The 13,188-nt window shown below is 40.4% G+C and overlaps 2 protein-coding genes across 4 annotated transcripts in view; one reads left to right on the forward strand and one right to left on the reverse strand.

Annotated features, from left to right (window-relative positions):
* LOC104611857 (brefeldin A-inhibited guanine nucleotide-exchange protein 2) overlaps positions 1-10,607 on the forward strand; it is a 55,058-nt gene extending 44,451 nt beyond the window's left edge. Inside the window, exons 9-12 of one of the 3 annotated variants that reach the window (XM_010279100.3) lie at positions 29-410; positions 562-1,247; positions 9,526-10,174; positions 10,257-10,607. In XM_010279100.3, the coding sequence (XP_010277402.1) occupies positions 29-410; positions 562-1,247; positions 9,526-10,143 (1,686 nt within the window). In that variant the 3' untranslated portion in view covers positions 10,144-10,174; positions 10,257-10,607. Of the gene's footprint in view, positions 1-28; positions 411-561; positions 1,248-9,525 lie in introns of all 3 variants that reach the window. The other 2 variants (XM_010279101.3, XM_010279099.3) reach the window with 2 other exon arrangements.
* A 169-nt stretch (positions 10,608-10,776) lies between these two features.
* LOC104611858 (MATE efflux family protein) lies at positions 10,777-12,876 on the reverse strand. Its single transcript, XM_010279102.3, has one exon. It carries the CDS (start codon positions 12,663-12,665, stop codon positions 11,136-11,138), a length of 1,530 nt encoding a protein of 509 aa, XP_010277404.1. The 5' UTR covers positions 12,666-12,876; the 3' UTR covers positions 10,777-11,135.
* Positions 12,877-13,188: the final 312 nt, after the last annotated feature.

The following is a 13,188-nucleotide window of genomic DNA, read 5'->3' on the forward strand; positions in this document are numbered from 1 at the left end:
TGTGTGTGTGTGTATTTCACATTTTCAGGTTTTCACAACTGCAGCTTATGATGACCACAAGAATATTGTACTTTTGGCCTTTGAGTTAATTGAGAAGATTGTACGGGACTACTTCCCTTACATAACTGAAACTGAAACTACCACCTTTACAGACTGTGTGAACTGTCTGATTGCATTTACCAATAGCAAGTTCAACAAAGATATCAGTCTCAATGCTATTGGTTTCCTTCGGTTCTGTGCTGCAAAACTTGCTGAAGGTGATCTTGGTTTTTCATCAAGGAATAAGGACAAGGATGCATTTGGAAAGAGTACTCTGTCATTACCTCAAACGGGCAAAGATGGAAAACAGGACAGTGCAGAGTTTGCCGATAAGGATGACCATCTCTATTTCTGGTTCCCATTGTTGGCTGGTATAGTTATTGTTTTACATTGGTAGATCACACTATTGATATTCTATTTGTTTTAGCCTTCAGTGCTAAACACATTTTATAGAACTATTCTTTTGAAATATAAACAATCAATGCACAGAAATGGTATGACATTTTTTGTCTCTTTGTGCAGGGTTATCAGAACTTAGCTTTGACCCAAGGTCTGATATCAGAAAAATTTCCCTGCAAGTCTTGTTTGAGACTTTACGCCACCATGGCCATCTTTTCTCATTGCCTTTGTGGGAACGCGTGTTCGATTCCGTCCTTTTCCCTATATTTGATTATGTTCGTCATGCTATTGATCCATCTGGGGGAAGCTTACAAGGCCAGGGACCTGAAAGTGATCTAAATGAGCTAGATCAAGATGCATGGCTTTATGAAACATGTACTCTGGCCCTTGAATTGGTTGTAGATCTCTTTGTAAAATTTTATAATACTGTCAATCCGCTATTAAGAAAAGTGCTGATGTTGCTGGTGAATTTTATCAAGCGCCCCCACCAAAGCCTGGCTGGAATTGGCGTTGCTGCTTTTGTTCGGTTAATGAGCAGTGCCGGTTCTCTATTTTCTGAGGACAAATGGCTTGAAGTGGTTTTGTCATTGAAGGAAGCAGCTACTGCTACACTTCCTAATTTTTCTCATATTAATGATGGAAATGATGTGGTAAGAAACCATGAAGATTCTCCAACTAAAGAAAGTAATGGAGAATCTGCTGGGTCTGTTCAGCCTGATGATGATCTGGGGAACCTCAGAGCACGTAATATTTATTTTGCAATTTCTGATGCCAAGTGTCGTACTGCTGTTCAACTTCTGTTACTTCAGGTATGTCATTTTCTTCTGCTTTCACTATTCACCTCCTTTTATCACTGACACTAATACTAACAATCAAATTATACAAGATGTATGCAAGTGAGAAGGACTATGGATGCAAAATTACTTTGGTGAAAAGTATGCTGTCCTCCCTTCCTTTGCACTTGCTCTCAAATCTCAATGTATCCAATATCAATAGGAATGGCCAATATCTTAGAATAGAAAATGAGGGGCTTCCTTTGGAGAGGTTGGAAAGAAGAGAAGAAGTTTCATTTAATTAACTGGAACAAAGTCTGCAAACCAAAAACCCAGGGTGGTTTAGGTGTGAGAAGAGTAAAGGATTTTAATATTGCCCTTCTAGGAAAATGGTTTTGGCGTTCTGGAGAAAATCAAAGGGGCTTGTGGAGGAGAGTGATCCTTGCCAAGTATGGTGACAGAAATCTTGGATGGGATCGAGGAACTGGGGATGGGTCGAGGCTGAAGTTTTGGAAGAATGTATGGTGTGGAGAAAGGCCTCTGGCAGTGGACAAGGAATCCAAAGTAGCTGACTGTATGCAGCTGCAAGATGGAAATGTGGTATGGCTTCCTCATTTTAAAAGAAGCTTAAATGATTGGGAGGTGGATACATTGATGGAAATGGTGCATTTGCTATATTACACAGAAGTAGAAATTGGGAGGGCCGACTATAGATTTTGGCAATGGGACAAGGCAGGAAAGTTCACAGTCAAATCTTTTCACAATGTTTTAACCAGTAGAGAAGAGCAGTTAATTCCTGCCAACATCAGTTGGTGCAACCGTGCAAGAATGTTCTCTCAAAAATTGCTTTTTTTTTTTTTGTCTGGACTGCTTATTTAAACAAAATCCTAACCAGGGATAATCTCTTGTGAAAGGGATGCTTTTGGACTCTCATAGATTGTGTTCTCTGCAAAAGTTACTCAGAATCTGTGGACCACCTGTTCTTACACTCATTTTTCTTATGAGATATGGTCCAGAGTAGCCCAACTTTTTGAGGTACAAAGCTGTTGTCCAGGATCAGTAGTGGAGTTTATTAAAGGTTGGAGGGTTAAAGGTCTGATTTAAAGAGGAAACTGATCTGAAACTTAGTCCAAACAGTGGTGTTTTGGTGCTTATGGAAGGAGAGAAAGACAAGAATCTTCAAAAATGAGAGCAACTCTTCCAGTTCTGTTTTTTCAGAAAACTTTGGGAAAAATGCATTTCCGGCTTATGGGCCATTCGCACTTTAAGAATACAAGTTTTAGTTCCCTAATTGTATATGAAAATCTTTTTGTAAAGCAGGGTAGGGGATATAGTGCTGCCAGGGCAGTTTTTTTATCAGTCCCTGTGTACATCATCTTGTTATACATGTTTTGTAATCTTAATATAATTCTTACCTTACCTTAACTGAACCAAATCCTCCCCCCCCCCCCTCACTCATACAACGAACAACTAACCACTCTCCTAACATGCATACAACCGTATCACAGATGCCTAATACCTCAAAACCAAACCAGTCCATTGCCTACTACACCATGATCTTAAGAGAAAAAATCTTAGAAAGTTTCATCTGCAACAAATCCACCCCTTTTCTGGATCCATAAAAACTTTTTTTTTGGCAGACCTCTTAACCACCCAAGAAGAACAGACCCAATTTCTTACAAATTTGAATTTCTCTATCAACCACCTTCACCAAATCTGTCTTCTCTACCTGCTTAACTTGATCAAATTAAATCTCATCATCTTCCTTATGCTACTCTAATTATTCTTTGGAATCTGCCCCTGATTCTTCTACATATTCATTATCCATATCATCTTCAGAGATGTCACCACCATGTTTGACATGGGGAGGTTGGAAAATTTTGGCCTTTTGTCATGAGGGAGACAAGAAAGGGAATCGGTTATTAATTTCAATTGGGTACATGGATCAGCTAATGGTTTGGATGATGCCATGGCTGAACAAAGGGCAAATAGAAAAGATCTATTTAGGAGTGAGCTATAAAATGTAAACAAGGGGATTAGGTGACAGTTGCTAGCCTGAGCTGAGGGATGCTTGACATATTTGTATGTACCCCATTCTTCATTCTTTCTCTTAACCAATAAAATCCTAGTTACCAATAAACAAATTACAAAGAAAATTTTCCTCTTCCTCTACTATAGCTAAAAGAATTTAGATTTGGAATCTGCCTTCATAAGGTATCGTTAAGCTAATTTTGATGGTCGAAGCTTCAGTAATCCAGGGTGTGAAAATATGATATTACAGATGCATAGAACAGTCTAGATTGAAATAGAAAGGAGAGAAAGAAAAGAGAGGAAAATAGTGGAGAGAAACTGCCGATCTGATTAGAGAGAGAGAGAGATATGAATGTCTTAATCCTCTCTAAGCAGTCGGCCCAGCTTTATATTATCTTTAAATAAAATACAGAATTACAGATATACCCTTGTTTATGAAAAATAGTGGACTGGAGTGTCCTTAATTCAAGATGGAATTGCTAAACTACCCTTCTGCCCAAAACATCCAAAAATACAAGGTGGTAAGCAAACATGCGAGCATCAGGAAATAAAACAGAATGAGGCATCTTATTTTGAAGAATTGGTGAAGGCATTCTGTTAATGAGATAGCAGGCAGTAAGAACAACAACACTCCAATAAATTTTTAGCACATGCATCTGAATAAGGAGGGCCCCTGTAACTTCTAGCAGATGGCAGTTTTTGCATTCAGCCACACCATTTTGCTGTGGTGTATCAATACAAGATGTCTGATGTATGATTCCATGCTCATTATAAAATTTAATAAATGGTGAAGACATGTATTCTTTAGCATTACCAGATTGGATAACACATAGTGGAGCCAAACTAGTTTTTTGTTTCCATAAAGAAAGACTTGAAGCATAGTTTTCAAGGTGCCAAGTGAGGCTAGGCGACAGGGGGGCACCCAGTCGCCTAGTCGCCTAGTCGCCTAGGCGATGGATTTTTTTATGTAGAAGATCCTTGGGTAGTTCCCTAGGTACCATAACCATATTTCCTTAATATTATTCATAATTTTCATAAGAAAAGTATAGAGTTCATGTTAAAGTATAGAAAATCAACATATTAATGAGAAGAAGAAAAAGAAGGAAAAGAACATTCAAAAAATATAAGGGTTGAACCCTTATTTTTGTTATAGGAAAAGAAGAGAAAAAGTAGTAGTAGAAAATGTGTTGATTAGACAAAATTTTAAGTTCTTCCTTATTAGTTCAGGTTTTAAAGTCTTTGAGAGTTCAATACAGCATTAGCAATGTTTGTATTGATTAAACCCTAACAAATAAGAAAATAACAAAAAGAAATTAGTATATAAACACACAAAATGAATATTTTAGTGTAATAGTGCCTATTTTATAATTATAATGTTAAAAAATAAAGAATAAAAATATATTTTATAATACATAGTACAAAACTGCTTGGCGATTAGGCAAGGCGAGCCTCAAAGGGCGCCTTGTCACCTAGGTGTCGCCTTGACAACTATGACTTGAATACAAAAAATAATTCAGACTTCTCCTTTAACAAATATAACCAGGCAACTCTTGAAAAATCATTAACAAAATAACACGGCAAGGAAACAAAAGTCATTAACAAAATACTTGAACCCCAAATAAGACACTACAGGACATGGACCCCAAACATCTAAATGAATTAATTGAAAAGGTTTAAACACATGATTCATAGCTTGAGGAGAAAAAAACCCGATGACCCTTGCTAAGCTACGCATCACACTCAAAACTAGTGTCAGACAAAAGAGAAGGAACCATACACGTAAAGTCTGCAATGAAGGATGACCCAACTGGCAATGAAATTGAAAAGGAGACACCAGAAGAAGACTGTAAGGTAGTAGATCCTAAGTCACCTTGCAAGTAGTTTAAACCACTAGATTCAACTCCACCAATCCGCTTCTTCATCTTGAAGTCCTGAAACACACAATAAGAAGGAGAAAAGGTAACAAAACAATATGGTGATTTTGTAAGCTTACTAACAGACATAAGGTTGAAGGGAAAGTGAGGAACATGAAGAACAAATGATAAAGACAGTTGGGGTGTTGGGTCCACATGTCCTATGCCAGATATTGGAGATTTATATCCATTAGCAAGAGTAATATGTTGGACAGAAAAAGACAAACGAGTTAATTGAGAAAAAAATGATGAAGTACCTGACATGTGATCGGTAGCTCTTGAGTCAATGACCCATGGAGATGATGAGGTAGAGAGAAGACAAAGTGGAGCCAGTACCTGACGACTGAGCAAGAGTAGCAGTGGAGGAAGACGAGGCTGCAACTAGACATGTTCACGGGCCGGGCTTCGGGCCTAACTTTACACTGTGTTGGACTCGGGCTTCAGGCCAGGCCCATTGAAATTTTGGCAAAATCCAAGCCCAAGCTTGGCCCATAAACAGGTCTAGCTGCAACCAACCGATTATGCTCTACCTTAGAAATAGTCATCATCTCCCCTTTTGGCTGATTGTTTGTAGCACTGTGATACATAATCTGGATAGGTGACTTGGTTAGCACAACTTCCCAGTTTCTTTAACAGACGACAATACTCCACAGTATGTCCCTTATGATGACAATATGAGTAGAACTAAACTCTATACAGATATCTATAATAACCAATTGTATGTCCTCCAAACCCACAATGAGTACAAAACTTAGTATTACCATTTCTGCTTCGTCTACGACCACCCTGAATACCATTATCACATCTACCACCTGAGAAATCTAAAGGACCACAACCACCACTCCCACGTCTTCCTCCATAAGTACTCCGACCTCGTCCACTATTTCCATATATAACCAGTGCTGCTTGATCGGATGTTTGGGTGGACTCTGATAATTTGGCCCTCTACAGTCAGGAAAATACATCCTTCATGTTAGGTAGCTCTGGACTGCCCAAAACCTGAGCTCTCACTGATTTGTATTTGTATTCAGGTTCGATTCCTCTGCTTTTCCATAACAGTTACGTCACTGGTAATAGGATGATATATATTCATTTCCTCACAAATTCTCACCATTAATTGGCCCACTGTCAGGATTAGTGAGCCAATTAATGGTGTTGGCTGAACCTCCTTTAATGGTAAGATTTAATAAACCCAGGTCTCTTGCAATCCTGATGCCGGTTAGTGCTGCCATGACTTCAGCCTTTGTTGAGGAAGCTATCCCAATCGGCCCACTAAAAACCCAACTGGTAGTACCATCTCTTCTACAAATTACACCTCCAATACCCGCTGCACCTGGGTTTCCGAAGGCACTCCCATCAAAGTACAAAGTTGTTTCCCCTTCCTCGGCAAATCTGAAACTGCAGGAAGTGTTTAGGTGTATGTGATTAGAGTGAAGAAAATTACGGCATTTCTTTGGAGGTCAACAAATGTGACACCTCTGAAATAATTTGAGCTGGAAGTCCACAGGAAGCATCTATAACAGATTAGAGAAATAAGCTCCTTACAGTTTTTGTTTTCTGTTGGTAAACACCCGATTATTTCTCTCTTCCCAAATGCTCCAAAATATAGCATGTGCAGTTGCCATAAAGTTTTCCCTCTTTTGCTTAAACCTCTTCCTGACCATTGTCCTAAGCATTCAACCACATGTTCTGGGAAAAGCCAACTGTATTCAATGTTAGGAAGATTCCTTGGCTTTAAGGCAGAAACAACAGACATGAGGGGATAGATAAGACCTTCCATGGTTCTTTTTCTGAAGGAGATCATAAGTGTTGATTTTCTTTAGGCTGGCCTCCCACACAAAAAACCAGACCCTGGAAGGGATATGGGCACACCAAATTCTCTTGTAGGGGTACTGATCAGTGGTTTGTTCTTCCCTAACTAAAGCCTTTGAAGTAAGATTTGGTTGAAAACTTACCAGATGGGTGAAGGGTCCACACACGAAGGTCAGGAGAATTTTGGGAGGGGTATACCTCTCTCAGGGTGTGCAAGAAGTTAGTGGTTTCACTAAGTTCCAGGTCCCTTAGTGGTCTCCTAAGAGTTAGGTTCCAATTGAAATAGGGGGGGGGGGGGGGGGGGAGGGGGCAAAACTGGGATATGGAAGCTTCTTGGTTTGAGGTAAGGCTGAAAAGGCGAGGGAAGGAGTTGGCCAAGGTTGAGTTACCCCACCATAGATCAGTCCAGAACTTAATTCTGTCACTCTTGCCCACCTTCTATCTCATAAAAGAGATTAAAAAAGTGCAAGTCAAGGTTATACCTGTCCAAGGGTGGGGTGTCTTTGACCCGATTCAAGTGAAGCTTGCTATCCCAACCGTTGGTGTGCTTCCCATATTTGCTAGTGATTTTACAGCAGTCCATAGCACACTTGGTTCTAGGGGGAATCGCCACAACCATTTACTGAGAAGAGCTGTGTTTCTTTCTTTCAAGTGGCCCTCCCAACCTACCACCCTCCTTTGGTTTGCAGACCTGAGACCACCTCACAGGGTGTGAGCCCCTTTCCCCACCTTCCCAAATAAAATTTCTCTGAAGCTCTTCTAACTGAATAGCTATTTTGTTTGGCAAGCGGAAAATAGAAAGGTAGTAGGTGGGTAGGTTTGCCAGAGAGGCTCTAATGAGAGTGAGTCTCCCCCCTTTGGGCAGGTAATTCCTTTTCCATGAGGCTAGCTTCTTCTCACATTTTTCTGTATTAGTTCCCAAAAACTTTGATTTCTCAGATTCCCTCCAAGCGGCATCCCCAGATAGGAGAAGGGGAGGTTCTCCGCTTTGCATCCCAAGATATTATGCTTTCTTGGGAAAAGACAGTACACAGTTTTTGGTGAACAAGAATATGGAGATAGAGGATGAGGAAAAGGGAGATACAAAGTGTGAACTTCTTTTATCCTTTTTCCTGTTTTGCATTCAAGTTCCTTTCTGTTAAGTGCCATATCTATTGATAACATTATGAGTGCTTATTCATAAAAAAAAAAACATTATGAGTGCTTAAATCATTTCTTACTACTTGAACCCATGCCCTTTTCAGTCTGCCCTAGCTCTTCTAGCCTCTTCAACTTGTAACAGATCACCTTTCTTACAGGTGCTGTAGATGGTCTTCTATGCATGTTAGTTGTGACCTAACTGGCCAAATATCTTAGTATACCTTCTCTCATTTAGTTGCCTATTGGAGCTACTTTAAGTTTCTTCCAAGGACTTCATTTCTGATCCTGTCCTTTCCAGTTTTTCCACTCATCTATCTCAACGTTTGTATTTCTGGTCGGTGCCCAGGAATTGACTAATCAATCACAAAAAATCTATACCCTAAATATAAGATACTGATTTGATTTCATGCAAGTTAATGACTTAATATAGACAACAAATATGCACTAAAAGAATGACAGGGTAACTGAGGGTAGCTCAGTTGGTATACTGGCTGATTTGTCCAAGTGAAATGTGGATTCGAGTCCTGCTACCATCGACTTTGAAAGAAAAAAGTTACAAGTAAATACCAATTGGTGTGATGCTGTGCTATTCAAAAAAGTAACCACCCCTATGGGGGATTCAGGTGTTGATTAAATTGTGGACCAGCCGACCAGGCTGGGTTAGAAACAATCACCGCAAAACTTTTTTTTTTCGATATCTGAAAGCAGAAGTGATCACCCTTTGTTGTTGCCTTTGTCTTTAAAAGGAAGAGTACAACCTTGATTATCTTGTTACCCCTTCGTCTATGCCAACCTTTTACCAGCATAACACTGAACGGGAGAAAACTTGAAGAACACCACTATCTTCTTTTATTCTCTGTCTTCTTTCTATTTATATATTATTAACCACTCATGTACAATCACAAATGCATAAAGCGACTAGCATGAATATACCTAATAAAAGCATATATGATATTATTTAAATAATTACAGATAAGCACAAACAAATTAAGTTTTAAAATAACTTTATATTTGACTATGTCTGTGTGTGTATGAGAGAGAGGTGTTATGCATGATGCACCTTTATGTTTTGTTATCGTTGCTCAAAAAGAGAGGGAAAAACACTACGAGTTATCTTTTCATATATCTAATATTTTAAGCTCTTTTGCTACATTAACATTTTCTTTATAAAGATAAGTATCTAGTTGGGTTTGTTATACTGAAGTCATGCAACCTATATCGGGGTGGGGACTGGGGAGTTTATGGAGTTAAATAAATATTTTGTTTGTACATATTAGATACCATTGAATTTGTGAAGAGCTTTGTTAGATTAACAGTGTCTCTACTCTCTACAAATTGGCTTCCCAATTTCTTGTGCTTTCATTTGTTAGATTAACAGTCTGTCGTAAACCTGAGCTCTCTCCCTCAAATTTGTGTAGGCTGTGATGGAGATCTATGGCATCTATAGGGCTCAACTTTCAGAAAAGAACATTTTAGTGCTTTTTGAAGCATTGCACATTGTAGCCTCCCATGCTCACAACATAAACAGTGACAGTGACCTTAGATCAAAGCTACAGGAGCTTGGTTCCATGACCCAGATGCAGGACCCTCCATTATTGCGCCTTGAGAATGAGTCCTACCAGATTTGCCTTACATTATTACAAAATCTTATTGTTGACAAAACCTTCAGTTATGACGAAGTTGAAGTTGAAAATCATCTTATTAACCTATGCAAGGAGATCTTGCAGTTTTACCTTAATACAGCACGCTCTGGACAGTTGTGTGAGTCATCTATTAATGGCCAGCCAAGGCCCAGCTGGTTGATTCCTCTTGGTTCTGCAAGAAGGAGAGAGTTGGCAGCACGTGCACCTCTCATTGTGGCAGCCCTCCAGGCCATATGTGCGTTGGGAGATGCTTCATTTACGAGGAACTTGGCCTGCTTCTTCCCCTTACTGTCAGGCTTGATAAGTTGTGAACATGGATCAAGTGAAGTTCAAGTGGCGTTGAGTGATATGCTCAGGACATCAGTTGGCCCAATTTTGCTTCGGTCTTGTTGAGTAGGGCAGATCCGATTTTAAACTTTTAGATGTATGATATATATATATTTTTTTTCAAATCCTTTGTAGTTCTCGTTATCTTATTTGTTCATTTTATTATTGACCAAGTGTAGGTTGTTAGTGTGTGACCAAGTAAAGCCATGGTTATTGGGTTGCTGAGTGCTTCTGGCGTAGAGCACAAAGTCATCCGACATTCACAGATGTAGAAAGGAGTTATGATGTTGTATGCTGTAAGTCTTTTTTCGAGCCAATAAAATTACACGTAGAAGGTCGGCATTTAAAGGGCAGTTGATCAGGCCGTATAAATAGCCTAAAAAAAAAAATCCATGATTAGTATGGAAGCTATGACCTATGAATTGCATTGCACCATGTCAAAATATACAAATTTAGGCGATGTTTGGTATTGTGTAAACATTTATTGATGGTGCCACATGCGTCATCTCAGCATTTTCTCTCTTTTGCAACTTTGGTTTATGTGCATGCTAGCCATTTGTAGAAATTATTTTTGAACCTTTCACAAACGGTCAGGTGTTTATAATGCCTAGTGGCACCCAATTGTCATAAACGGTTGCAATTATTGCATTTCTCTGTTTTACCAGTAAATAAAGTACAAACATTTATTCAATAAACATAAACGATACCAAATACATGTTTATTAATTTTCAAAGTGTATAATATTGGATGGCCAAGACAAAGAATACAAATCTCTTCACCAGATAGTTAAAATTTAATACAATGGATTTGCTTCGTCCTTTATGCTTATGCTTACGTTACGGCCATTCTTAATCGTAGGAGATGGTTTGCACTTGTACATGCCCGTGGTTTTAGTCGGTTTGTCTGTTGATGAATTCCTTAGTGAGAAGTAACTGAAAATGCGAGACCCGACCCAGGTTGACGTTCGTGACGTGACCTTCAACACGCGAGCAATGGACGAGATATAAACTAAAGCTAGTAGGAAGTTGGAACAGGAGAATGGTCATATATTATTAAATTTACACCATGATATTATCAACAGTCTCCAAATTGGTGTGATCTTGGTGTCCCCCGCCTAGCTCATGCTCATCTGCGCCGCAAGCAAGATGTAGTGCCTTTTGGGCTTCTTCAACCCAATCAATCCGCCCAACAAACAGTAGCAACAAAATCAAACACGAGACCATCCCTACCAGGAAGGCCAGCAACAATCCACCGAGCGCAAGCCTAACCTTGAAAGCCAATACGATACCCAGTGGCAAAGTGAGCAAGTAGAAGCCACCGAGGTTGGCATACATCCCCAACCATGGCCTAGCTGTTCCACGAACTATTCCTCCACACACAGCCAACGGGAAATTTACCACCTCCACCAGTGCCATCAGCAACATCATTTTCTTTACGCCCCGCACAACCCCCTCATCATGGCTATACAGTGATCCCCACCCACCTCTGGCTGCTACCATTACTGAACCACCGATGCATCCACAAATAACGCTCACTGCCAACGATACATAAGCAGATTGGCAAGCAGGCCTGGACCGGTTTGCACCAAGCTCATTTGATACGCGTGTGGATGCACTGGTAGCTAATGAAAGCATGACCGAGTAGAGCAAATAATCGAAGTTCAGCACCACCGCTAACACCACTACTGCCTCTTTGGCATTCGCCAGACGTCCTGTCAGTAGGACCAATATCTCGTAACACCACCATTCAAGGCAGGTCGTGAGGCAGCACGTTCCCGAGAGCTTCAATAACTGCACCCACTCACTATATCCTTGATCCCACCACCCTCCTTTCCACCTTTCACTTTGTCTACTCTCCATCGCCAGGACATATAAAGCAAGCAGAAGAACAACGATGAGATCGGTCACCCAGACCGACATGGAAACTCCCTCCAGACCTTTCGCCTTCGAGAGCAATATGTTGGTGGGCAGGTGAAGGGCTAGCGCCACAGCTGAACTCAACATAATTGGAATGGTTATGCTTTGAGAGCTCAAATAGGCCTTGAGAGGACAAAGAAACGATTTGACTACCAAGTCGGGGAGAAGATACATAAGATAATTCTTTGCAACGACTGAGATGTCCGGCTGTTGGCCAAAGCGTATGAGGATCTTATCGACGTTGATCCATAAGAGAGCCACCGGAATAGTTGTCAGTAGTAGGAGAAAGGTGGCCATGACGAGCGTCTTATGAAGGAGCTTGTAGTTTTTTGCTCCGTAAGCCTGTCCACAGATGGGCTCCATGGCACCACAGAGCCCGTTTAAGACCGAAAATCCGGTGACGTTGGCGAAGGTGAAACCAAGCACCCCTCCCGCTAGTTGCAGCTGCCCCAGCCGACCAAGAAATGCAGTTGTGATGGCGAGCTTCGCAAACCACGTCAAATTCATGGCCATCAACGGAATGGCAATTCCCCGTTGCATCTTTAGCTCCGAGAGCACCACTTGTTTGAGGCCCGTCGTCGGCCATTCCTGATCCTGAGTGAGAGGTGAAGATGGCTGGCTGGGGATTTTCTCTCTTGGGTCCTCTTCCAATGCTGATGTAGTCGTGGACATGTTTACTGAGTAAAATGATCAATTGGTGTGGTACCTTTGTTCTTCACACACAGTATATCTGCTGGTTACGTTTCTTAAAATTGAAGAAAAAAAAAAGATGGATGATGGAGTTCACTGATTTCGTGAAGGCTTTGGGCCTTTGGCTCTCGACACAACTTTAGTAACGCTCGATAAAGGTGAGAAAAGTTGGTGGGCGTTGTAGTGCGCGATGAGAATGGTTTTCAAAGGCGAGGGGGATCTTGAGCTTTAACCCTTTAAAGGGTGTGGACAAATAATGGTCTTATCGTGGATGGTTGGCCGCACACGCACTCACTCATCAATCAAAGTTACTTAAACCGCTATTAGGCTTAATATAGTAGCTGCTGTATCTTCTGATATATATGATCTCAGTTCATCAATCTCCAAACATCTATGCTCAAGGAATATTCCAACTTCCCAGAGGCCACTGTATGGATACCCTGATAAAAAAACTTCAACCACTTATTTCTTCTATTTTTATATATAATTTGTATTTTTTTTATTT

This window comes from Nelumbo nucifera, chromosome 1, assembly GCF_055504915.1.
Source record: "Nelumbo nucifera cultivar China Antique chromosome 1, China Antique-T2T, whole genome shotgun sequence".
Lineage (NCBI taxonomy): Eukaryota > Viridiplantae > Streptophyta > Magnoliopsida > Proteales > Nelumbonaceae > Nelumbo > Nelumbo nucifera.